Source organism: Octopus bimaculoides, chromosome 19, assembly GCF_046866305.1.
Source record: "Octopus bimaculoides isolate indiv1 chromosome 19, ASM4686630v1, whole genome shotgun sequence".
Lineage (NCBI taxonomy): Eukaryota > Metazoa > Mollusca > Cephalopoda > Octopoda > Octopodidae > Octopus > Octopus bimaculoides.
The window spans coordinates 28,113,132-28,140,631 of record NC_142946.1 but is presented as its reverse complement, the minus strand read 5'-3'; the positions used below and the strand labels follow the sequence as shown (position 1 = coordinate 28,140,631).

The 27,500-nt window shown below is 41.1% G+C and overlaps 1 protein-coding gene across 4 annotated transcripts in view; it reads right to left on the bottom strand.

The window, feature by feature from the left end:
- LOC106872965 (SH3 domain-containing kinase-binding protein 1) overlaps positions 1-27,500 on the bottom strand; it is a 360,206-nt gene that overhangs the window by 83,288 nt on the left and 249,418 nt on the right. For all 4 annotated transcript variants that reach the window (XM_089366667.1, XM_089366670.1, XM_089366668.1 and 1 more), the window contains one exon: positions 17,454-17,637. In XM_089366667.1, coding sequence (XP_089222793.1) covers positions 17,454-17,637 — 184 coding nt within the window. The remainder of the gene's footprint in view (positions 1-17,453; positions 17,638-27,500) is intronic.

The window sequence follows — 27,500 nt, the reverse complement described above, 5'->3', positions numbered from 1 at the left end:
CACGGAGAGGGTCATAGCCCAACTAATTAGGGAGAGAGTCAGTTTAGATGAGATGCAGTTTGGGTTCATGCCAGGGAAAAGCAACACTGATGCTATATTTCTGGTATGAGAGCTGCAAGAGAAATACCTAGCAAAAGATAAACCTCTGTACCTGGCTTTCGTTGACATGGAGAAAGCCTTTGACAGGGTCCCCCGTTCCCTTATCTGGTGGTCAATGAGGAAACTAGGGATAGATGAATGGTTAGTGAGAGCAGTGCAAGCCATGTAAAGGGACGCTGTCAGTAAGGCGAGGGTTGGCAAGTAGTACAGTAAAGAATTCCGAGTAGGGGTAGGGGTCCACCAAGGATCAGTTCTCAGCCCTTTTATTCATCATAGTCCTCCAGGCAATAACACAGGAATTCAAGACAGGATGCCCCTCGGAGCTCCTCTATTCTGATGACCTTGCTCTAATTGCTGAGTCACTATCAGAACTAGAGGAGAAGTTTCAAGTGTGGAAGCAAGGATTAGAATCGAAGGGCCTTACAGTAAACCTAGCTAAAGCCAAAGTCTTAATAAGTAGGAAGGCAGACAAACCACAAATCCCTTCAGGTAGATGGCCCTGCTCAATCTGTAGAAAAGGCATAGGTAGAAACACCATAAGATGTACCCAGTAAGCTATGGACATATAAGAGGTGTAGCAATGTCAAAGGGAGGCTAACTAGCAAGACAGTTTTTGTATGTGGCAAATGCTCAGGTGCAATAAACACTGAAAATGTGCAGAGAACAGCTTTTGCCACATTCCAGGGAGAAAAACTAGAAGTAGTTGATAGCTTCCATTACCTACAGGAGCAAGTCGGTAGCAGGGGTGGATGTTCTGAAAGTGTAGCTGCGAGAATAAGAATAGCCTGAGAAAGTTCAGAGAGATCCTACATCTGCTGGTGACAAAGGGCCTCTTGCTCAGAGTAAAAGGTAGACTGTATGACGCATGTGTGTGAACAGCCATGCTACATGGCAGTGAAACATGGGCCGTGACTGCTAAGGACATGCAAAAGCTTGCAAGGAATGAAGCCACTATCCTCCGCTGGATGTGTAATGTCAGTGTGCATACACAACAGAGTATAAGCGCCCTGAGAGAAGAGTTGGATTTAAGAAGCCTCAAATATGGTGTGCAAGAGAGATGATTGCGCTGGTATGGTCATGTGTTGCAAATGAATGAGGACAGTTGTGCAAAAAAGCGTCACACTCTAGCAGTTGAGGGAACCTGTGGAAGAGGTAGAACCAGGAAAACCTGGGATGATGTGGTGAAGCACGACCTTCGAACATTGGGCCTTACCAAGGCAATGACTACTGACCGGGACCTTTGGAGATATGCTGTGCTTGAGAAGACCCGACAAGCTAAGTGAGACCATAGCCCATGGCCTATGCAAGTGGGTGTAACCAGCCCATTTATGAATACCCCTCATTCGTTGGACAATAAACCTTGCTTGTGAAGACCTATTGAGGCAAGTGAAATCAAAATCAAAATTGCTGACGTGGCTGACGACAGTACCACCTGATTGGCACTTGTGCCAGTGGAACATTAAAAGCATATCTGAACGTGGGGTGTAACTGGCCCACATATGAGTACCCCTCATTCATTGGACAATGAACTTTGCTTCCAAAGACCTATTGAGGCAAGTGTAAACAAATCAAAATCACTGATGTGGCTGATGACATCATTTATGAAACCATCATTTATGAGGCCACCATGGACTCTATATCCACTAAGGACACAGTTTCGACGAAGAAATATGTGGGCCTTACGGAGGGTTATTTCAAGGCCAGATTCAATAATCACACCTTGAGCTTCAGGCAATGGGACAAAAGGAAAACGACCAAATTATCAGTCATATATGGTCCCTAAAAGATAAAGGTATCAGTTATAACATCGATTGGAAGATTCTTAGCCAAGTGTTAACTTTACACCAGCGGCAGCGGAAGGTGCGGTCTATGTGATATGGAAAGATGGCTCATCTGGAAAGGCAGCTTAGACCTCCGCCACATTTCTAAATTCAAGACCTGAACTTTTCGGATCATGTTCACTTGTGGCTAAATATTTGCTACGTTTTCGGTCCCCCTGAGTTTACTGATAGAACATGCTTTCTATATTGTATCTATGTATAAGCGTTTTATCTCTCAATACTTTTTACTTAGTTTTCTTACATATTTTTTATATTTTTTTTACATATTTGTAGAGATAATGTTTTGTATATTTTCCACATATATTTTTTCTGTATTCTCCCCTCCACCCGCTTTTTTCCTATGCGTCTATAGATGCGCACATGGAACATTATGTGCGTGCATGCGAAAATATGCGCATATAGATGCGTTTTAACCTTATAGCTTTTACACACTTTCTTCTGTGTTTTGCTTTTAGCCCTGTGGTTTTTTTTCCAATCTGATTTGGCAGAGTTTCTACAGCTGGATGCCCTTCCTAACGCCAACCACTCTGAGAGTATAGTGGATGCTTTTACGTGCCACCTGCATGGAGGCCAGTCAGGTGGCACTGGCAACAGCCACGCTCAAAATGGTGTATTTTATGTGCCAACCGCACAAGAGCCAGTCCAGGGGCACTAGCAACGATCTCGCTCGAAAATCTTTACACATGTCATGGGCACAAGTGCCAGAAAGGCGACACTGGGCACAGGTGCCATCCCGATTTCGCTTTCGCTTGCCCCAATAAGTCTTCGCAAGCTGAGTTTCATGTCCAATGAAGGAGACGACGTTGGCATGGGTGCCAGTCGTCGAATTTAGTTCAATTTCAATTTCACTTGCCTCAAAAAGTCTTTGCAAGCGGAGTTTAGTGTCCATTGAAGGAAAGGTACGCATAAGTGGGCTGGCTACACCCCTGGCAGAGGCCTTGGATTTAGATCTCACTTGGCTTGCCGGGTCTTCTCACGCACAGCATATTTCGAAAGGTTTCGATCAGAAGTCATCGCCTTGGTGAGGCCTAATGTTCGAAGGTCTTGCCTCACCACCTCAGTCCAGGTCTTCCTGGGCCTACCTCTTCCACGGGTACCCTCAACTGTTAGGGTTTGGCACTTTTTCACGCAGTTAGCCTCGTCCATTCTCGCCACATGTCCGTACCAGCGTAATCATCTCTCTTGCACACCACAACTGATGCTTCTTATGTTCAGCTTTTCTCTCAAGATACTTACACTTTGTCGGGTATGCACACTGACATTGCTCATCCATCGGAGCATACTGGCTTCATTCCTTGTGAGCTTACGCATGTCCTCAGCAGTCACAGCCCATGTTTCACTGCCATGTAGCATGGCTGTTCGTACACATGTGTCATACAGTCTGCCTTTTACTCTGAGTGAGAGTCCCTTTGTCGCCAGCAGGGGTAAGAGCTCTCTAAACTTTGCCCAGGCTATTCTTATTCTAGCAGCTACACTTTCAGCGCACCCACCCCCACTACTAACTTGGTTGCCCAGATAGCGGAAGCTATCGACTACCTCTAGTTTTTCACCCTGGAATGAGATAGAAGTTGTTTCCTGTTTGTTTACAGTGTTTATTGCAACTGAACATCTGCCACATACAAAAACTAACTTCCTAGTTAACCTGCCTTTGATATTGCTGCACCTCTTATGTGTCCATAGCTTGCACTGGGTACATCTTATAGAGTTACTACCTACTCCTTTTCTACATACTGAGCAGGGCCATCTACCTGAAGGACATTGGTTTTAGCTAGGTTGACTCTAAGGCCCTTCGATTCTAGACCTTGCTTCCACACCTGAAACTTCTCCTCTAGTTCTGATAGTGACTCAGCAATTAGTGCAAGATCATCAGCATAGAGGAGCTCCCAGGGGCAACCTGTCTTGAATTCCTCTGTGATCGCCCCTACCTCTACCTGGAATTCTTTACTGTACTCATTTCCAACCCTCACCTTACTGACAGCATCTCTGTACATGGCTCGCACAGCTCTCACTAGCCATTCTTCTATCCCAAGTTTCCTCATTGACCACCAGATAAGGGATCGGGGGACCCTGTCAAAGGCTTTCTCCATGTCAACGAAAGCCAGGTACAGAGGTTTATCCTTGGTTAGGTATTTCTCCTGCAGCTGTCTTACCAGAAATATGGCATCAGTGGTGCTTTTACCTGGCACAAACCCAAACTGCATCTCATCTAAATTGATTCGCTCCCTAATTAGTTGGGCTATGACCCTGTCCGTGACTTTCATTACCTGATCTAACAGCTTGATACCTCTGTAATTATTTGTATCTAAAGCATCACCTTTACCTTTGTAGCAGTTGACTATGGTGCTGCTACACCAGTCATTGGGTATGACTCCTTCGTGTATCACCTGGTTCGTAATACGGGTGACTAGGCTATAGCCGACACTTCCAGATATTTTGAGCATTTCTGCAGTGATTCCTGATGGGCCGGGGGCTTTCCCTGTCTTCATACTCCTAATTGCTTTATCTACCATGGTACTGTCAACTCGGATAGCTGGTCCCTCTGTTGGGTCAACATATGGCAGACTCTCTTTCTCCCATTCATTCTCTTTATTGAGCAATCTATCGTAGTGGCATCTCCAGACCTCTTTCTTTGTAGCCTCATTTAGTGCAAGCGTACCATCATCCATGCGAACACATTTCTCTCCTACGACATCACTATTCTCTCTCCTACACTGTCTTGCAACATGAAATACCTCAAGTCTTTGGTCCTCACGGCGCAGAACATTGGCAAATTTTTTCTTATCTGCTTCCCCTCTGGCTAAATAAACCTGTCGCCTAGCTTCCCTTCTGGCAGATTGGTACAATTCCCTGCTACCTCCATTCTTCCAGTCCTTCCAAGCCTGTTTCTTTTGTCTAATAGCCGTCTACCTCATCGTTCCACCACCTTGTTACTCTGGGTCGAGAGGGGACTTTACACCAGCCACAGATCTGGTCGGTGGCTCTCAGCAGGTTGTCCCGCAGAAATCTCCAATTGTCTTCCACATTGTATGATGCTATATCCTCTTCTATTTCGTCAAATGCTTTGAGTAACATGTCTCTAAATCTCCGTCCATTTGCAAGGTCTTTAAGCTTCCACACCCTTCTCCTCTAAGCCGGTCTACTTCTGGGCAACCATTTTGCCTTTATCCCGAAGTCGCTAACTACTAATCTGTGTTGAGGGGTACATTCTTCGCCAGGGAAGGTTTTGACATTTATAAGCCGCCCTCTTTCCCTATTTCTGGCGAGGATGTAGTCGATTTGGCAAGAGTGTCTGCCGGATCGGTAGGTGACTAGGTGACAGGCAGGTTTCCTGAAGTTGATATATATATATATATACACTCACACACACATACATATATACACATATATATACATATATGTTGATATATATTATATATATACAAGAAGTATAACCCGACGTTGTCCAGGTGTGACTTATTACGCCATCTACAGTAAGTCTTGCTAGGTGAAAATCAACTAAAAAAGAAAGCCTTACAACGAAAAAACCCTTATGATGTAAATATGTTCATAATTCAAAAGACGATGAAATTAATAGGGCAAGTCTGAAAGCTGTTTAGCGTAACATTATTAAGCGTACGTAAATTTAATCCGTCTAATTGGCTATACAAATGCTTGTGCAAAACAACTTTTTGCACTGCCCTGATTATACATAGTAGGGTAATCCCTTTTTGCAGGAGCTAGGACAGCAATATCTGATGAAGCAATTGCTGGCAATCTGTTGCTACACAGTACTGCCAGAATTCTATCAGATTGGGCAGTAGATGTTGATGCACCATTCTGCATTATGTTCAAAGTAGCTTCTGGAATGTGGTGAATTGCTGCAGTCTGTTGCTGTCATTTTAAACCGGTTGCTTTCTTTCTCCAGCAAACTCTCTTCTATGGAGTCATAATCTATGTATATATTAAACAGAACAACAAAAGTTATAACAGATGGCAGGGTCGGTAGTTTACAAATTTCAGTAATTTTTCAGATTAACACCAGCACAATTACCTAACCCTAAAACCCTAACACTAACCCTAATACTAACCGTAACCCTAAAACCCTAACCCTGACCCTAAAACCCTAACCCTAACACCAAAGTGAAAATCGTGCGGGTGTTAATCTGAAAAATAACCCACATTTCTAATGAAGTTCACTGATTTGCAATGTGTTGTCCTGTCTACATAAGTTCCGTAGTTTGTATATTTACAAAACATTGACGAACATGAGTTATATTGTAGTGAATGCTTGTGTGTACGTGCGCGTGTATGCGTTTGAGAGAGCGAGAGAGAAGAGGGAGAGAGGAAGAGAGAGAGAGGTGGAGAAAGGAATAGAGAACGGGAGCAATGAAGAGAAAGAGAGGAAGGGAGAATGGAAGACAGTTATAAAATAGCAATGCGTGCGCGTTTATATAAGAAACACACACAAACTAAATCTTATATCTATAATGTTGATGTGTGTATGTGTTTATGTGTATGTTGTTGTCACAGATCACGTATGTATGGTTGCGTGTGTTTTTACGTTTCTATGTTATGAAAAATAGGTAAAAAATACTAAGAAGAGACAAGGACGCTGAACATGCAGACAGACAATGGTCGAAGCAGAGAAATGGTGATAAGCCCCAGATGACCAGGTCATGTGGATAGTTAGAGGTAGAGGGATAGAAGAAAGCTATTTAAATGGGAGAGAGGAAGAAGAACAATGTGAGAGTGAAAAGGTAGATAGAAGGAAAGAATAGTCTTAAACCAAGTTAATCTATGACTTTGTATGTATCACTTTCTCTCTCTCTCCCTCTTTTACTCTTACTCTCTATATTATATGTTGAGCGCATGATTGATGTGTAAGAACGCCGGTACAGGTAGAATGGAAGAAATATAAAAGTTGCTAGAAACAACAACCAAATCTTCCTTAAATCACACAAAGTAAACAAAATTTAAAAAATCTAATTACTGCACTGGAAAGTTCACATCGAGAAAATTCCATTGATGTAAAATTTTTTACAAAAAAGTGGAAAATGTGGATTTCTATAAACTTTTAAAAAGGCTTCACACAGACACACAACTTCAGCTTTATATATTAAGACATATATATACACACATACATATATGTATATATACATGTATATATGTAAATATATATATATAAACGTGTATATATACATACATATGTATACATACATATATATATACACACACACATATATACATATATATATATACATACACACACACACAAATATATACATATACACACACACACACACATATATGCATATACATATATGTGTATATATATATATATATAGATATATATATATATATATATATATATATAATGATGGCGCTTTATTAGCCGTCTCTGGTTTTCCTTTGCAAAAGGTGGATAAAAGTAGGAAGCAATTTAATAAGATATTTAAGAAATTTACTTTAAGCGTTACATTTGTAAATATATCTAAGTAAATTATTTAGATATTACTCTAAATTTAGATACTGTCTATTTTACTGATTTCTAAAAGACAAAACCATTCAATATATCAATGACATGCATTAGAATATCTAACCTATCAGCCAGTGAGCAGATCTTTAACAACCATGCACCTGCCTATAATCTAGCTTTAAAGAATAGTGGCTTCGACAAGAAGATCTTTTACATTAGAAATACTCCATTTAGAATAAAGTTGAATGAAATGGTTCCAAATCTAGGTGATCTAAATATAGATGTCCTTGATGATACTGACCCTCCTGAATTCAGGCTCACATATAGATATAATACAAATATTAGGTCATCATGTATGAAATTTGTAGTAAGATATATGTTAAACTTTGACAGCTGCTAATTTAGCGCCATTATTATATTTTGACAATATTTATTTTTTGTTAGAAAGCTGACATATCTATTTCTTTATTCCGTATTTGCCTTAGAGCTGCGTCTTTTGGGTGCTTGGATAAGATGCGGATGTCAAGTTGACCCAAGTTGCCTCCATGCTGGTCTTTGGCATGTTGGTAGAGTATGGAGGACTGTATTTTGTCGTCATATTGTCTCATATGTTCGTTTAGTCATTCCGCAATGCTCCTAGATGTTTCACCTATATATGTCATATTCAGGTCTTTACAAGCACCTTCAATGCATTTTATGCTGTAAACTACATTTCTATTTCTGCAGTTAATGCCAGGGCTAATCCTACATACCATGCAGTTATCATTGGTACATATGGTATTCTCAAAGAAGGTACATCCTACATAGTTGTGGTCTGATGGAGTTCCCTGGCTTTTCAACAATCTTAATGTTGAATTTGGACTCCTTCAGAGCTTTTCTAAACCTACGTGCTAGTTCTCCATGGGCTGTGGCCTCTATAAACATCACTCCTTGATATCTGTCGGTTTTATACCACATGGTCGCCTTGTTGGCTTTGTCATAAATTCTTTGTATCCTATTCCATTCTTTGTTTCTATATCTAGGGCAGGTACCACTGGTATCATTACGTATAATTTTATCTAACCTCTTTCTAGCTCCCCTGTATACTCGAACCCTATCTTTCTGATCATATCCAGAGAACTGCATGCGGTGCATGAAGTTCTGTATATGTTTTTTCATTTCATAGGGCTTGCATAGTGGGGAAATGTTCATTATCCTAACTAAGTCTGCTATCAGTATGTTAATTTTCATGCTGTGTGACAAAGCTGAGTTCTTGTGAATAACATATTTTGAAGCTATGGGCTTCATATAATATGAGTGGAGGAGCTGCACTCTATTGTTCACAGTCTCTAACCAAAGTTTAGTATCAAGTACCGGGAGCTTATTGTTGGGGTGTTTAGTCGGGTAATCTATAGTTACCTTGATACTTTGGTGGATGGAGTTAGCTATTTGCTGGATGCTCTCCATTACGTTCCTTTCTGTTTCTACACGACTGTCACTAGAGTTGGTCCTAACTATGATATTAATGTCATCTACATATCTGCTGTAAAGTAGAAGAGTTGTGGACTGTTCTGCTAACATATGTTTAAGTTTTCTGTCCCACCAAGTCATGAAGAGGCCGGCCACATCTCCAGCTACACCAACGCCGATGGCTGCACCTTGAACCTGCATGTATAGTTTCTTGTTGAACTTTACGATGTGGTTCTTCAAGGTGGTTTTTATACTGGCCCCTATTGCGTGAGCAATCATTTCCTTCACCTGATTGTTGTTCTCAGGGTTTTGGGTGGGTGCAGTCCAGCCACTCCAGCGTTCAGTGGTGCTTTTTTTTCACTGCTGAAGTGATGGTGGGTGGTCTTCCCCTCTGTGGCCTGGTGGGGCAGAATCTACTGAGGTCATGGTCATCCAAATAGTTACTGTCGTAGCTTAGTCTGAGGAGGAGGCCCAGTTCCCTCGTGTTTACCTTGCGGAACTCCACTTTACTCTCACAGATCACCTGAATGCATATCTCCACAGCAAAATCTATGTCTATAGAGGGGTAGAGTGAAATCACATCCATACTACCCACTACACAACCTGTGAGGTCGTTGGAGTGGTTGCAAGTACTGATTTTACTGAGGAAATCTTCCGTGCTCACACAGACATCTGGAGACATCTCTATGAGAGATTGTAATACCTGTGAGAGGAAGTAGGACAGTCTATAGTTGCTGGAGATATTTGCTCCACAAACTGGTCTGGTTGGAGGCCCCATGACAGGGTTTATGTAGGGTTTGTGGTCTTTGCATAACCCGTATAGTGTAGGAATATCGTTGTTGGTAACTTGGAAATTGTGTGCTGTCCTTTTTGTAGGTTGGAGTATGTTGCACCACATTCCCATGTGTGCGTTGAGGATTTTTTCCACTTTTTCATGTTCTTGTGGTGCAACTTCTCTCATGTTACTGATGTGTTGTTGCATGGTCTGGACATAGTTCTGACGGCTGTCTATTGACAGTCTGCCAGACTTGTCCGTAGGGAGGCACACTAATTCTCTGTTCCTAATTCGCTGTCTCAGTTTATGTAGGCCTCTGTCAACAGAGGAGCTGATTTGGTGGGTCCCCTCCTCACTATGTTTTTTATATAAATGAAACTTCCCCAATACTAAATCGGAAATATACATAAATACCATACCCACATTTTACACAGGTAAAGTAGAACAGTTAATGGGCTTTTATGCAGATAGATGTATGTATGTGTGTGTGTGTGTGTGTGTGTGTGTGCATGCACATGTATGTATATGTAAACCAACAGGTCTACATACAGATGGGTAGGTACATAGGGTATATGAACAGACAACCACATACGCAAATAGAGACTGAAACACATGGCCACATATACACACACACTTGTCTACACATATGAAGATGTGCACTCATACATACAAACATGGTACATAGCAGCAAAACACACACACACACACACGCACACACACACACACACACACACACACACACAAGGACAGAGGTACATACATACATATACACACATACATAAAAACCACACAAACACAAGAATATGCAGAATACATTGCTGGCTAATTTGTACCAAATACTCTTAAATATGATTTTTGAGGGAAAGTTTAGAACAATCACTTAAAAATTAAAATTGCAGTTGAACAGTTTTAGATATTTTTTCCTTTCTTTAACCACTCTCTCTCTTTCTCTTAAGCCTTTCAATACCAACCCGGCCATAGTCGGCTGGAAAATATTTTGGTTCTAACAACCAACCTGGCCGTTATTTAAATGTGAATTTGAACACAAATCTTGGTAGTACATTTGTGAAAACATGTGATTTCACTTTGTAAATAGTTGAGTTATAGTATAGGACATTGTTTGACATGATATCTGAACTCAGTGAATTTTGGGGGATTTTTTTCCCACATTTTGTCTGTATCGATTTTTTTCAACTTTGAAAATGGATAGGAGTTTCATGCTATCAAGCAGTGATACCAAATTTGGGGGTTTCTCAACAGAAAATATAGAGATATCAATAAAGAGAATGAATGAAGTACAAAAGCATGTAGTGTATGAGAAAGAATCAGATATTTCTGTATCCGAAACTGAAAGCAGCGATTCTGAAGAAACTGAAAGTGGCAACAGTGACAGCAAGGATGATTTTACACTGGAATGGAGTAAAAAGTTAAAAAATATTTTTATTAGCAATTTTTCTGAGGAGCCAGGGTCTACCCATAGTCTTTCTCAGGAAGTGAAACCGTTAGACTTTTTTCTCTTATTTTTTCCAGTATGTTTGTTTGAAGCCATCACTGCGGAAACAAACCATTACGCAGAATACAAACAAACTGGAAAAAAAGATAGCTTGTGGTTTCCCACAACTGTAGAAGAAATACAGGCATTTTTGCCATGAATATTATCATGAGTATAAGACAATTACCCAAGATTACAAATTACTGGAGCAATCAGGAACCTTTTGGTGATCAGTTTCCAGTTTCCAGTATTATGTCACAAATATGATTTGTGAAACTGAACAAGTATTTACATGTGAGAGACACTAGTAGTACCCCAGTACATGGAGAACCAAACTTTGATCCCTTATTTAAAATAAGACCCCTCATTGACTGCATTCAAAATCCATATAAAACACTTTACAACCAGAGAAATACTTATTCGTCGATGAGAGCATGGTGGAGTATAAAGGAAGGGCATGCTTCCAACAGTATATGGCAGGAAAGCTCACAAAGTGGGGAATCAAAGTTTGGAAAACTGCCAAACACACAAATTTAGAAGAAGCTCTTTTTTTATGGTTTACGAGTATTTGTACTAACAACGGTGATATAACAGATGGAATTTTGAGAAACAAAGTAAAGAAACTTGGACCAGAATTGAATATAAAATATTTCACTTATTCCAATGGTTGGCTTCATAGATGTAAGCAGAGATACTCAACTAAATGTCAGATTCCTTCTGGTGAAAGTGCTGGTACAGATCAACAATTAATTACTGCTGGTTTATAGTGTGCTAAAGAGAAAATGAAGAAATTTGAACCAAGGAATATTTTTAATATCAACGAAACAAGTTTATTTTTGTGCCAATTACCTAATAAATTGCTTACAAGAAAAATTTTTACCAAAGGTGTCAAAAAGCAAAAAGAAAACTTATGGTGACACTAGCTTGTAATGCTGATGGCAGCGAAAAACTACGACCACTTGTTATTGGAGGTGTCCAAACCCCAATGTTTTAAGAATTTCAACTACAAACTTTATGTAGATTACGACTACAATAGCAAAGCTTGGATGAACTGAAGTATGTTTAGCAGTTGGATGAAAGATCTTGATAAGAAAATGCAACTTCAGCACTGAAAAATTTTACTGATATTGGACAATGCCCCTAGACACAACATACCCGATAAACTCACCAATGTAGAAGTTCACTTTCTCCCACTGACAACAACGTGCCACCTACAACACCTAGATGCTGGAATAATTCACAACTCCAAATCTAACTACAAACAGTACATTTAGATCAGATAATCACTCAACTAAACGAAAGCGATACTTGTAACGTTACCCTAACTGATGCTATTTGATACATCAAAAATTCTTGGGACTCTGTGACACCTGCTATTTCTAACCGCTGGCACTACAATGGTCTCACTCAAAAACCTGAAACCACAGACACAAAAGTTGAAAGCAGTGATGATGATGTCAATATACCACTAGCTGAACTGATTAAACAAACTGCTCCTAAACTTAATACTGACCCTTCATTGGTGATGACTGCAGATGAGTTCATTAGTTTCGACGACAATGCAAAAACTTTTACTGAGATGACCGATTAAGAGATAATTGACTCGGAAACCACTAGAACAATGTGATGACAAGGAACCAGCACCAAAACCTAAACCTACAACTAAAGATATAAGTAAAGCTCTGAATCTTCTTTGTGATTCGACAGAAGCAGAAGATATGACTACTGAAAATTTATTACTTATAAAAAAATTAGAAAAACGTTTAAATGCTATTAAAAATTCGAAATATAAGCAAGAAAATATGTTAGATTTTTTCACAAAATAAATTTAAAATATTATTTGTGTTCTTTATTGTTTATCAGTAAACTTTATTTGTTCATCAACAAAACATTTGTTAAAAATATTGCAACTAAAATCTAAAAGATAATCACATTACATTATAACTGATGTTATAACAGGAGTGTAACTAGTGGAGATAAGGAGAGAAGGGCAAGAAGAGCAGTATCTTTTTTTTACCTCCCCTCTCAAATTCCAAGGTTGTTGCCAGTAGTGGACGTCATGGTGGAGGGAAAGGTATCCTGAGCTCTTGTGGACATGGGCTGCTCAACAACCCTAATGACTCCGGGGGTGGTAGAAGAATGGAGTGGAGCGAGTAGTGTAAGGACTGTTGACGGTACGGAAATTGAATGCAGAGGAAGTAGCGATGTGGAGATGGTCGTACGAGGAACGAGATTGAGGTTGCGTGCAATCATCAACTGCATGGTGGACGGAACTGATGTGGGGATGGGGATGGACGCTATTGTCTGTTTGGGAGGTGTCACAGTCAATGAAACCGGCGTGACATTTGGTGATGCAGGGGCGCTATGTGCTGTGAGTTCGCGACAGGAGAGTGGTGAGAGTTGCGAAGAAAAATATGCTGCACACACCATTACAGGCAAGGATTTTCGGGCTGTGCTTGACAGCTGGCAGTGGACAGTGGAATAGTACTGGAAGAGAGATTCTCTGACATTGAAAAACACAGTAAGCTGCTATCAGCATACCCTGAAAGGGGATGCCAGAAGCGAGTTTGAAGGAGAGGTGGAACAGTGGATCAAGGAAGGTATTCTGATCCTTTGGAAGGAGGAAGTGGAGAGTGGAGTGCTACCATTGATGGCAGCGGTGCAACCGATGAAACATAAAGACAGGCCAGTATTAGATTTCTGAGAGCTGAACAACCATGTATTGTGCCATACGGGCGGCAAAGCCATGGACATTTGCAGTGAAACCTTGAAAGAGTGGAGGCAGATGATAGGGGCCTCCACAACCGCTGATTTGAAGTTGGCATACCTGCAGCTGCATGTGGCTGAGAGACTGTGGAAATATCAGCTGGTAAGGTACCAGGGTCGGATATACTGCCTGACCAGGTTAGAAACTGAAGATTATGGCAACGATTCTCAAAACCATCCTGGGAAAGGTGGACAAAGTGAAAAGAGCCACCAATTCCTATATTGATGACATCTTGGTGGATGAGAGCATAGTGTTGGCAAAGGAGGTCATAAGCTACCCGAAAGGTTTTGGGCTAACTGCCAAACCACTGGAGGCAATGGAAGGAGGAGCTGCTATGGAGAGACAAGGCCGGCACATTGGTGTTTCGGAGAGGGAATGAGATCCCAGAACTGGGCACGAAGATGAGCAAGCGAGAACTGTTTCTTGTGTGTGGGAAGCTGCTGGGACACTACCTGATTGCAGGATCACTCTGGACGGCATGCAGCTTCATCAAGAGGTGAGCTGAAGGAGTAAGGTGGAGTGACAACGTGAGCGAGAAGACAACTGCCATGATGCAGAGAAGTCTTGGAGGACCCAGTAAGAGGAAACTGGTATGTGCCCAAAATTGAAGAATGGGATCATGCGGTGTGATGCTAGCAGCATAGCAATGAGAGTTGTCCTGGAAATTGGAGGTGTTGTGGTGGAGGATGTGGCCTGTACGCTCAGGATGAAGGACGACTGCAACCACATCAATGTAGCAGAGATGGATGGCATGTTAAAGGGGCTGAACCTGACCCTGAGGTGGGGGCTGTGCACCATCGAGATCCGGACTGATTCGGCCACTATACTTAGATGGGTGGGATCAGTGGTCACTGGCGACCAGAGGGTGTGAACCAAAGGGGGGCACAGAGATACTGCTAAGACACCGTTTGGGAATACTGGGTGAGCTAGCTGCCGAATTTGATCTGAGGTTGAGTGTGGTTTTTGTGCCTTCTGAGAGGAATAGAGCGGATTTCCTGACCAGAGTAAAGAAAGCCTGGTTGCAGGTGCTGGAAGATCTGGAGCAAGGAGTGGCTGCAGTGTGTCGACTGAGTGACTTGGAGCCGAGGAGACAGCATACCATGCATCACATGAGGGTGGACAGGACCCTGTCCCTGGCCAGGAAAGTTGACTCTGGCATGACCAAACAGAGTGTCCAGAGAGTAGTTGGGAGCTGTGACAGGTGCCAGTCCATTGACTCCACTCCAGGTGTGCATGAGGCAGGAAGCATTCCAGTGGAACACAACTGGAAACAACTGGCAGTGGACGTGATGCACTACTGGCAGGGGACATACCTCTTGAAGGTCGACTGCGGACCGGGGTGATTGGCCACATGTAGGGAGATGAAGACAGGGACTGCGGAGGAAATCATAAGAATACTAAATGAAATATTCCTAGAACAAGGCCCTGTGGATGAGCTGCTTGTGGACAATGGCACTGCGTTTCACTTGAGGTGTTGAGGGGAATGCCGGATAAATGGCATGTTAGCTGTTTCATCAGTGCGGAATACTGGCCAAGTGGCAATGGGGTTGTGGAGAGGCATCATAGCACCATCAAAACCATAGCAGAGAGGGGCCACATCTCACTGGTGGAAGCTGTTTTTTGGTATAATATCACCCAGGTTGGGACAGGCTGAGGAGTCAGTGCCACACAGGGCAATATTCAAGTACGAGTGGAGACATCCATGTACCGCATCGCCGCAACCCACAGAAGAGAAAGAGCATGCCTTTGTGCAGGTTAGGGAAAGGGGACAATAACTTCTGTAAATTCGAGGAACAGTGTGTCCGTAGATGCCATGCCACGTCATGTTTTGGATGTGTGCGGGATCATTAATGCGATGGAGGATAAAGCCAACAGTAATGGACAAGAGGATGAAGCTGGCAGCAACATGCCAGGGATTGAGGCAAGTCCTGAAGTCCCACAGTGGTCACAGTGGGAACAGTGCCCTCCTCACTGGTTAGCTGATTACGAGACAAGTTAAGGCGTGTGGTTCAGGGTTGAGGAGAGGGTGTGGGCAGGTTGGTTGAATGATTTTCAGATTGGGGGGGGGTGTTATTAGCCAGGCTGTGTTGTAGAGAAGGAGCGGAAGTGAGGGAGTATACATGTCCTGTTGGAAGTGGGACCTGTAGGTCCCACCGGAAGGGCCATGGTGGGCATGCTGGGGTTGGCGAGGTGCAAGCTGTCAGTTGGCAGTGGACAGTATACGAGAGCAGACCTGTTAAATGGTAGGGCGGCAGAGCATGTGGACGTTGTGAGTGACCCTTCCAAATAGACAGGTAAGACTACCGTAATTCTCTCTCTGCTTCCGTCTTTTCCTCCTTCACATCACAGCATTCTTTCTCAAACAGAATTTTTAGAATGTTTAATATTTTCACCAACAACATAGCTTATGTGCACAATTACCTCAAAATCTTTATGCATTTGGTTGAAAAGGCTTCTGATTTATCTAAGTGCTTCAGTTTTAAGCTTTCTAATATTTCCTTTAAATTAACCATATCCAGAATATTTGGAAGTGTAATGTCACTTAACATTAAGTTCATTGAAATGCTAAGAAGGATTCAGAACATTAAACACACCAGTCAGTTTGAATAAAGGAACCAATTGCTCACTGAGTTTTTTTTTTTGTGTTTTAGAAAGCTTCCTTTTCCTTAGATGAGACCTTTATTTATTATGAGAGTTCAAGAAACATTAAAAAAAAAAAAAAATCCAGTACATAATGCTCTTTTACTTTGAATGAATATAATAAACTCTGTTCAGGGCTATCTTTTTCCAGATTACAAGCTATCATACAGTTTGTATGTCATGTAAAGCTTTATCTGAAACAAAAACTGTTTGTTAAAATATGAGCTCCACCAAACTTTGATCAAGAGAAAGCATGAGTAAATAAGGAGAAAGAAATTAAATTGTTCAACATGATTTTACTAAGAAGTTATTATGTTCATATAACATTATTACATGTGTGCCATAGAAAATTTCATAAAGGATTATGTATGGCCCAACTGTTACATTAATACTGCATTACAGTATTAATCTTGTTTCTTATTTCCTTATTGCCCACAAGGGGCTAAACATAGAGGGGACAAACAAGGACAGACAAAGGGATTAAGGCCCACAAGGGGCTAAACATAGAGGGGACAAACAAGGACAGACAAAGGGATTAAGGCCCACAAGGGGCTAAACATAGAGGGGACAAACAAGGACAGACAAAGGGATTAAGTCAATTACATCAACCTCAGTGCGAAACTGGTACTTATTTTAATTGACCCCGAAAGGATGAAAGGCTAAATTTGGCAGAATTTGAACTCAGAACATAGCGGCAGACGAAATACTGCTGAGCATTTCGCCCGGCGTGCTACCGTTTCTGCCAGCTCGCCACCTTAATAATACAGTATTAATCTTGTTTCTCTCAACCAAAATTTTAGGGATGATAAATTAAGTATTAGTAGTATAATCAATATAATCAATTGAATTCCACCTCTTTAAGAAAAAACTTGACACCTAAGTAACAAATTAATAGAAATAAACTGAAAGATAAAAAAGAAAATTCGTAGGCTTACCATTATCACGAATTCTTTTAAAACTGCTTTGTACATTGGTTCCTAAAAGGGAATCTTTGTTATTGTTGTGTTTATTGTCAACTTTGTTGGATTCATTGTTACTTCGAGTTGATTTATTGTTTTGTGAAGACAATACAGAAGAATCTTGTGAAGAAGTTGAATAAGTTTTCTTTATTTTCGGAGTCTATAAAAATAAAACATCCCACAGTTTAGAATGATGTGATAGACAGCTTTCATAATTATATAATGTTAGCATATCACAGTGTTAGCTTAATGAACAAAAATATAACAAAAAAGTTCTTAAAAGTAAACTGTTCAAAATCCAAATTATGAAATCACTTTCAGATTTCAATTCGACAAAAATCTATTTTATATCAGAGGAAGTGGTTTCATGTAAATGCAACATGATCTCAATGAATGTAAAAAAAAAAACATAAAAAATATTAAAAGTACTCTTTTTTTTCTTTATTCATTTACTTGATTTTATCATTTGGCTGCATATCATATTGCATCACTGTTGTCAATCAAATCAACCCAGTATTTCATTTTGCTTAAGTCTGGTACTTATTCTCTTGACCTTTTATTATTATTATTTTTCTGAACTGCTATGCTACAGGAACATAAAGAAATCAACACCAGTTGTTAAGTAGTGAGAGACAAACACAAAGATGCACACATACTGTGAGAATAAGAAATAGAGTTATGTTAATGATGATAGAATATGTAAAGGTGTAGGTGAGAAAGTTGAAAAGACAGGAAATCTGATGAGTATTGCTTCCATGATTAATTGTTTATAAAGTATCTGTAAATATTTTTGTATCTACCTTTGTTTTATGCTATGTATGATATAATTGCTCTTCAATGAAATGTATGGTGACTGAAAGAGACCTGTGCTCATATGACCAATGTAGTAGTTACAATTATGAAGCTTACAATTATTACTTTTACAGTGAAATTTATAAATTACATCGGTCATTTGTAACTTGTTCTTGGGTCTACACGGCTGTGCGATGTTGATCAGTTGGTTTTGAATTTACATGTTTTGTACACTTTACCTACACACACACGACAGTCTTCTTTCAGTTTTCTTTGGCTAAATTCACTCACAAGGCTTTGGTTAGACAGGGGATATAATAGAAAACACTTGTTTAAGGTGTCACATGTGAGGACTAAAGGTGAAACTCTGTGGGTGAGAAGCAAACGTCTTACCACATTGCCACATCTGCACCTATATATATATATATATATATATATATATATATATATATATATATATATATATATATATATATGTATGTATACACACTTCGTAATTTAATATCTGCTTTCCATGGTGGCATGGATTAGACAGTTTGACAAGAGTTGGCAAGGCTGGGAGTCACATCAGGCTCCCTTATCTGTTTTGGCATGGTTTCTACAGCTTGATGCACTTCCTAACACCAACCACTTTACAGAGTGCACTGGGTGCTTTTTACATACCACCAGCACATATGGGCTCCTACAGAGCCTACACATCTACTAAATTCACTCACAAGGCATCGGTCAGCCTGGGGCTATAGAAGACACATGCCTATAGTGTTGTATTATGGAGCTGAATCTGACTGCATGTGATTGTGAAACAAACTTCTTAAATATACAACCATGCCTGTCTCTTAAACTAAATAATGAAATGCTGGACTCAATTTGAAGATCACTCCACCCATAACATCATCAGCTCTCTTTCTCAGTCTTCTATTTTTAAAGTAATGATTTTATCAACTGTCAGACTGACATATTTTAGGCTGTTATAATTCTTTGCTATTCTCTAGATCACACTCTTTTATTTCAAATCAACTTCTGTATTTCAAGTTGAAAGTCATTCTAATATTTTATGTAGATATCATTATATACAGCATATTAGTAATCAATAAAGAGTCTTTTTAATATTTCAGCTTTTAGAAGTCAACCTCCTGTGCTGTGTGTGGGAGTGCATATTTTGCTTAGTTTCCTGTTTGTCCCATATATCTTCATCCATACATCCTGATGAGTGCTATATACAGTTAATGGTCATTTATTTATTTATTTATGCGCTCTTTTAAAGCCTAGCCAGGCTCATGGGCCCGGTTTCCATGGTGTATGTGTTCCCCCCAGCTGGACAGGACACCAGTCCATCGCAACGTTACTCAAGAAACAGGAAGAAAGAGAGAAAGTTGGGGCGAAAGAGTACAACAGGGGTCGTCACCACCACCTGCGGGAGCCTCATGGAGCTTTAGGTGTTTTCGCTCAATAAACACACACAATCTGGGAATCAAAACCGAGATCCTCCAACCATGAGTCTGCTGCCCTAACCACTGGGCCATTGCGCCTCCACACAGTTAATGGTACCGCATATATAAATATTTAGACATATAATACTTAAACTATCCTATGTAGCCACCCTATCTTCTCTTCCTGGTCAGCCTACATGCCCTATTCTCACACCCTCTTCATCTCTTGGCTCTTGCTCTGGATATTGTATGGAATGGGGAAACTGTGATTCATTGTAATTCACTGAATAAACTATGTACCAAAGCTCTATGCTAGCTGGCAAGCATTTGTGCAGATCTTCTTTTCAGGTGATGACAAAAGTTCCACAACTGCCTTCCTGCTGTCATTCCAAAGTACACAATCTCAGGGCTGCTACCATCAAAGCTGGTACAATGAAAGGAAGGAGTGGGGAAATTACTAAAATGTTGGAGCAATGCCATGTTGATGTGTGTGGCATGCAAGAAGTAGGATGGAAGGGAGCCTCTGCTAGATTCCTCACAGGCAAGACAGAGATTCAAATTCTTCTGGGTGGGCAGGAGTGATGGAATGGGTGGTGTAGGCATACTGTTAGCAGGAAAGTGGGTAGATAAGGTAATTGAGGTAGTCAGAGTATGTGATAGGGTAATTAAGCCGAGACTTATGGATAAATTAACAGTTACATTTATCTCTGCCTATGCTCTTCAGTCTAGGCTGGTTGGACCAATTCTATAGACCAATTCTTTCTGCAGACTGCCTAATGACAGAGACTTTGTTGTTGTGGCTGGTGATTTAATGGACATGTTGGACAGCATCCTCATAGATTCCATGGAGTGCATGGTGGATATGGCTTTGGCCCTAGGAATGAGGAGTGAACAAGATTGCTGGAGTTCTGTGATGCAAATGATCTCATGATCTGCAACACTAACTTCAGAAAACCAGCTAGCCAGCCACCTAATCATTTATCAGTTTGGTGGCCAGATTGACTACCTCCTCACCAGGCAATGAGATAGACAGATGCTTGCAAATACAAAGACTTTCCTAGGTGAAGAGTGTACAACCCAACATAGGTTACTAGTTAGTGACTTCAGAATTAGAACTAGAAAGACTCGGAGAAATAAACCAATCTAGAAAAGAAGACTATGGAAGCTCAAAGACCCAGCAAACAGACAGAAATTTTGAGATTTCCTAATGGCAGCTTCTGATGATAGAGAGGAAGAGTTGGGGACATATAGCTTAAAAGACAATTGGAAGTTCCTGGGGACAGTCTACTGAGGGCTACAGAAGAAATCTGTGGTTGGTGCAGAGTCCCAGCTAAGCCAAGGCTCACATGGTGGTGGAACAAGGAGGTAGACAGTGCTATAAAAGCAAAAAGACAGTACTGGAAAAGCAGTAGAAGCAGAGAATTATATCAGGTAGCCAGCAGGGTAGCTAGTTGTCAGGTTCACATAATAAATGGAATAGCAGAAGGTGAGAGATTTGAAAATGTTCTACAGTGTGAGGAACAGAGTGTCAGGTGTTCAGGATTGCAAAGCAGTGTATCAGAGAATAGAGATGTGGTGGGAGAGATATGTATGTGAATGGATAATGGTATGCTTGCACTGAGTGACTCAGAGAAGAAATATGCTTGGAAGTGTCTCTATAAAAGGTTAGTTTGTGGAAAATGAATGGGAGGAGGAGAGTCTTTCAAGTATCGAACTAACTGAGGGACCAGCCACCAGAGTTGATAGCATAATAGATAAGACAGTTAAGGATATGGAGACAGGGAAAGCCCCTGGGCCATCAGGAATCACTGCTGAGATGATTAAAATTCCTAGTCACCCATATAATTAATCAGGTTATTCAGGAAGGTGTCATTCTCAGTGACTGGTGTAGTATTATAGTTAACTACTACAAAAGTAAAGGTGATGCCGTAGATAGAAACAACTACGGAGGTATCAAACTGCAAGACCAGGTCATGAAAGTTACTGAGAGGGTTATAGATCAACTGATTAGGAGTATTTGTACTTGGGAAGAGTACCACTGATGCCATCTTCCTAGTGAGATAACTGCAGGAAAAGTATTTGGCTAAAAGTAAGCCATTGGACTTAGGTTTTGTTGACACGGAAAAAGTTTCCAACAGAGTCCCCTGCTCTGTTATCTGGTGGTCTCTAAGGAAGTTAGGAGTAGAGGAGTGGTTTGTCAGTAAGGTGAGAGTCGGCCATGAATAGTGATGAGTATAGTGTACAAGTAGGGGTTCACCAAGGTTCAGTTTTCAGCCCACTCTTATTCATTATAGTCCTCCAAGCCATAACAAAACAATTGAAATCCGGATGCCCATGGGAACTACTTTATGTAGATGATCTCACGCTTATTGCAGAATCTGGAGCAGAATCGAGAAGAAATTCAAGATATGGAAGCAAAATCTGAAAACAAAGGGCCTTAAAGTTAACCTAGAAAAGATCAAAGTTGTTGTTAAGAAGAAAGAAAATAAGACTCTCTTTTCGTCAGGTGAATGACCCCACCCAATATGTAGGAAAGGGGTTGGAAATAATTCCATTTGCTGCACCCAATGTAAGCTATGGCCACATAAGAGGTGCAGTGGAATCACAATAAGTATTAAGGGCACATGGTACTTAGTCTCATGCAGAAGGGGAGACCCAGGAAAACATGGGACAAAGTGGTAAGGACCAATCTCAGGGTACTGAACTTCATGGAGATGACAATGGACTGAGATGTTTGGTAATATGAGGTTCATGAGAAGACCCATCCATGTCAGTAAAACTGAGTTCTAGAAGTGCTGTGTTCCACCCACATGTAACAAGAAAACTCTTCGCACACCCTATCCCAACAAACCAAACTACATCTCTTCTTTCACACACTATGCTTACCTCTCACTTCCCAATCCTGTCCTCATGGCCCTGTCCACTGTATCACTGCTATCTGGTAGCACCCCCATCCCCTCTATATACCCAGGTTTTCACCACTCACAGCATTCGCCTCCCCCACTCTCTACTCATGCTTCTTTGGTAGTCTTCCAACTTATATTATCACCTCCATATCTCACTTGCCATCATTTATCTCCCTCTTTTACTCGACCATCCCATTTATATTCTGATCCCCCATCCCTTGCGAGTATGCCCAGAACTCTGCCACCATCTCCCTTCAGCTCTCTTGCGCCCACTCTCTCCTTCACTTGCTCTTCCCTTAGGCTGGGTAACCATGTAACTCCTTTACAGCAGCACACCTGTTTCTGTTCTCATTCCTGATCACTCTCTCACTCTGGTTGGGTAAGCATGTACCATCTCTACAGCTAAAAACCTGTTTCTGTCTCACTCTAACCATTCATCATCTGACACAAGATCACCTCCTCCAATGCTCCCTCTCCTCTGAAAGGATCTTTGTCTTGCAATTTACTTAGTGACCCTGCCAGTGCTGATGCCACGTAAAAAGTATCTAGTTTACACTGTAAAAGTGGTTGGCATTTGGAAGGGCATCCAGCTGTAAAAACCTTGCTAAAACTGACCTTGCCTGTACTTGTGCCACATAAAAAGCACTCAGTCCACTCTGCTGGGTGGTTGGTGTTAGGAAGGGCATCCAGCTGTAAAAACCCTGCAAAAACAGACACAGAAGTCTGGTGCAGGCCCCTGTCAGATTGTCCAACCCATGTCAGCATGGAAGGCAGACGTTAAACAATGATAATAATGAAAGAAACAAAAGACAGCTACATTTGAAATATCTTTTCACGGAATTTATGCATTTTTGGTATGGATGAGCATTTTAAAACTTTACTGAAGTGTATTTTTTTTTAACAAGCTAAAATGAATAGTTTAGGTGGAAAATACAAATTTCCAGTGCATTCATACATGGGTGGGCTGAAAAGTTCTTAGGTTGACTATGAAGGAGTGATGTTAACAACTGTGAAATCTTGCATGCATTAATTTCAACTCTTCTTAATAACTGAATTGCTTCTTTCCACATAAACTGACATTTGACTGTTGAAAGAAGACTTCAAAAGTAACTAGTGGTAACTGTAGATATGACATCACTGGTTCTCAGCCAAGTATTTTTCATGTTGGAGAACTGATGATAGTCAGATGGGGCCAAATCAGGAGAGTAGGGAGTCTGATCAACCAGTTCAAAACCATAGTCATGCACAGCTGCCATTGAAACCAAGGACTTATCCTGATGAAACAAGTTCCCTTTCATCAGTTTTCTTGGGTGTTTGGTCTTGGTAGCCTTTCATAACTGCCTCAGCAAGTTGATAGAGTACTCTCTCCATTGATGGAGGCCATCACCTTCCCTGCAGATGAAATGACCTTGGTCTTCTTTGGAGGAGGTGAGAAGGGGTATTACCACTGAAGAGATGGTCTCTTTGTCTTTGGCTCAAAGTGATGAACCCAACACTCATCCTTGAGTTAGGAAATGTTCAAGGAAACCAGCTGGATCTGCTTCAACCAATGTCACATTTTCCTGTGATGTGATTAGCCTGGTGTGCATGATGAGATGAAGACTTTTGAGCAGAAGTAGGGGATGCAGAAAAGTCTTCCATCCATTCTGTAGCGGATGTCTACACCAGGAGGTTGATCAAGGATCTTGTGGATAATGACATCAAGATGAAGATGCATCCTTCCATCAGGCCAGTCATTATTGTATATAAATATATACTGTGTGTATGAATGTGTGTGGATGTATGAATATATATCAGAGTAAAAAGTAAGCAACATTTTGAACCATGAAGAATTTGTACCGGATTTTTGCAGAGTTTTGAACATTTAGTGAGGAAATGACCAGTGAGTGGTCAGCTTGAAAATGGTTTAAACGATTTTGCAGTGGAGATCTAAGCCTAGAAGATTGTGAACATAGTAGACGCCCATTTGTCATCAATGACGGTCAATTAAAGACCGTTATTGAGAAAGATCCATGTAAAAACCACTTAAGAACTAGCAAAAGGACTTCAAGTTAGCCAGAAAACTGCCTGCAACCATTTGCATGCGATCAGAAAATTAAAAAAACCTCATCAAATGGGTACCACACGATTTGAATGAAAATCAGAAAATGTGCATGTGAAATTTGCTTGTCACTTCTCCGTAACCAGACCGAGCCATTTCTCAACCATATTGTAACTTGCGATGTAAAGTGGATTCTGTACAATAATAAAAAACATTCTTTGCAGTGGTTGGACCAAAATGAAGCATAGAAAATCTTCCCTAAACCCAAGCTCTTCAAAAAAAAAAAAGAAAGAAAATATATAATATATAGATCCCAGCAATGCTGTTGCGCAACAGCCTGGGTTTCAGAGGCCCACAGCTTTTAATATACTCCCAAAGAGCCTGAGGGACCTACACAAAGTGGATGTAGGTGTTTTCAAATCAAAACTGGATCTTTTCCTGTCGAGAGTCCCAGATGAACCTACCTCGTGGCAGTGACATCAAACTCACTTGTTCACCAAATGTCACATATCAGAGGAGGCTCTCAATAATAACAGTGTAGCAAAATGTTGGTGCCCCAGCATACCAACAGCTTTCAGCTGAAACTGATAAAGTTTTAAAAAATAGTGTAAACTATATTATATATACTGTTACGAATGAGAAAAAAAAAAAATCCTGATGATTTCATGTTCACACGATGTGAGCATCGTTCTCTGGGTTTAAATTTTAAAAAAAGGAAATAAAAAAAATATTGAGCACAGGGGGTGATATTATGAAATATCTTTTGGACACTAAACTCCACTTGCGAAGACCTGTTGAGGCAAGTGAAATTGAAATCGAGTTAAATTGGACACTAAACTCCAGTTGCGAAGACCTGTTGAGGCAAGTGAAATCAAAATCGAGTTAAATTGGACACTAAACTCCACTTGCGAAGACCGGTTGAGGCAAGTGAAATCGAGTTAAATTTGACGACTGGCAACGATCTCACTCGAAAGTCCTTACACATGCCGCGGGCACAAGTGCCAGAAAGGCGACGCTGGGCACAGATGCCTTCATGATTTCGCTTTCCGCAATAAGTCTTCGCAAGCTGAGTTTCATGTCCAATGAGGGAGACAACGTTGGCATGGGTGCTAGTCGTCGAATTTAACTCGATTTCAATTTCACTTGCAATGGCCACGCTCAAAATGGTGTATTTTATGTGCCACCTGCACAAGAGCCAGTCCAGGGGCACTGGCAACGATCTCTCTCGAAAGTCCTTACACATGCCGCGGGCACAAGTGCCAGAAAGGCGATGCTGGGCACAGATGCCTTCACGATTTCGCTTTCCGCAATAAGTCTTCGCAAGCTGAGTTTCATGTCCAATGAGGGAGACAATGTTGCCAGTGCCCCTGGACTGGCTCTTGTGCGGGTGGCACATAAAATACACCATTTTGAGCATGGCCACTGCCAGTACCGCCTGACTGGCCTTCGTGCACGTAAAAGCACCCACTACACTCTCTGAATGGTTGGCGTTAGGAAGGGCATCCAGCTGTAGAAACTCTGCCAATTGGAAATATGCTGTGCGTGAGAAGACCCGGCAAGCCGAGTGAGACCTAAATCTAAGACCTCAGCCAGTCCACTTATGCTGGACACTAAACTCCACTTGCGATGACCTATTGAGGCAAGTGAAATCGAAATCGAGTTAAATTCGACGACTGGCACCCGTGCCAACGTCGTCTCCCTCATTGGATACGAAACTCAGCTTGCGAAGACTTATTGGGGCAAGCGAAAGTGAAATTGTGATGGCACCTGTGCCCAGCGTCGCCTTTCTGGCACTTGTGCCCGCAGCATGTGTAAGTACTTTCGAGCGAGATCGTTGCCAGTGCCCCTGGACTGGCTCTTGTGTGGGTGGCACATAAAATACTCCATTTTGAGCATGGCTGTTGCCAGTACCGCCTGACTGGCCTTCGTGCCGGTGGCACGTAAAAAGCACCCACTACACTCTCTGAGTGGTTGGCGTTAGAAAGGGCATCCAGCTGTAGAAACTCTGCCAAATCAGATTGGAGCCTGGTGTAGCCATCTGGTTTCACCAGTCCTCAGTCAAATCGTCCAACCCATGCTAGCATGGAAAGCGGACGTTAAACGATGATGATGATGATGATGATCCTTTTGCCATTAGCTGGGTTTGAAACAGTGCTCTAGTTATACATGCCAGTGAGATTTTGATTGTTTTATCAGAAAGAACGGATTTTTTATAACTGTAGGTACTTGATCTCTTGACCTCTACAGTCACAAAGAGTTTAAAACAACAATAGAGTAACCCAGTTTTGAAGGTAAACATGAACTGTGCTACCTGCAATATACCTGTCTTTCTGGCTGCATCATCTGATATATATAGGTAACCCACAAGTTGCAAGGGCAAACAGACAGAGCGAGAGAGAACAGCCAACTAGCAGGGAACATGCACATTTTACGCAGAGGAGCTAGCGTGTTGATGGGAGGAAGAAAACAAACAGGTGCGAATGACACAACCAGGAATGTGAACATTGCAGAGGCAAATAGGAAAAAAAAACTGTCTGTTGCCATTAAATGTTTTTAAAGAAAGAAAAAAAATGAACTTTCTGTGTTTTAAAAGAGTAAGAGAAAAGAACTGTCTTGTTGTTAAATGTTTTTAAAGAAAAATAAAGAAAAAAAGGGGCTCTCCAAAGAACTGTCTGTTGTGAAATGCTTTAAAAGAAAAACTGTCTTTTGTTGTTAAATATTTTAAAGAAAAAGAGAGAAAAAAAGGTAGATTAGGAATATTTGTATTTGGGAAGAGTACCACAGATGCCATCTTCCTAGTAAGATAACTGCAGGAAAAGTATTTGGCTAAAAGTAAGCCATTATACTAAGCTTT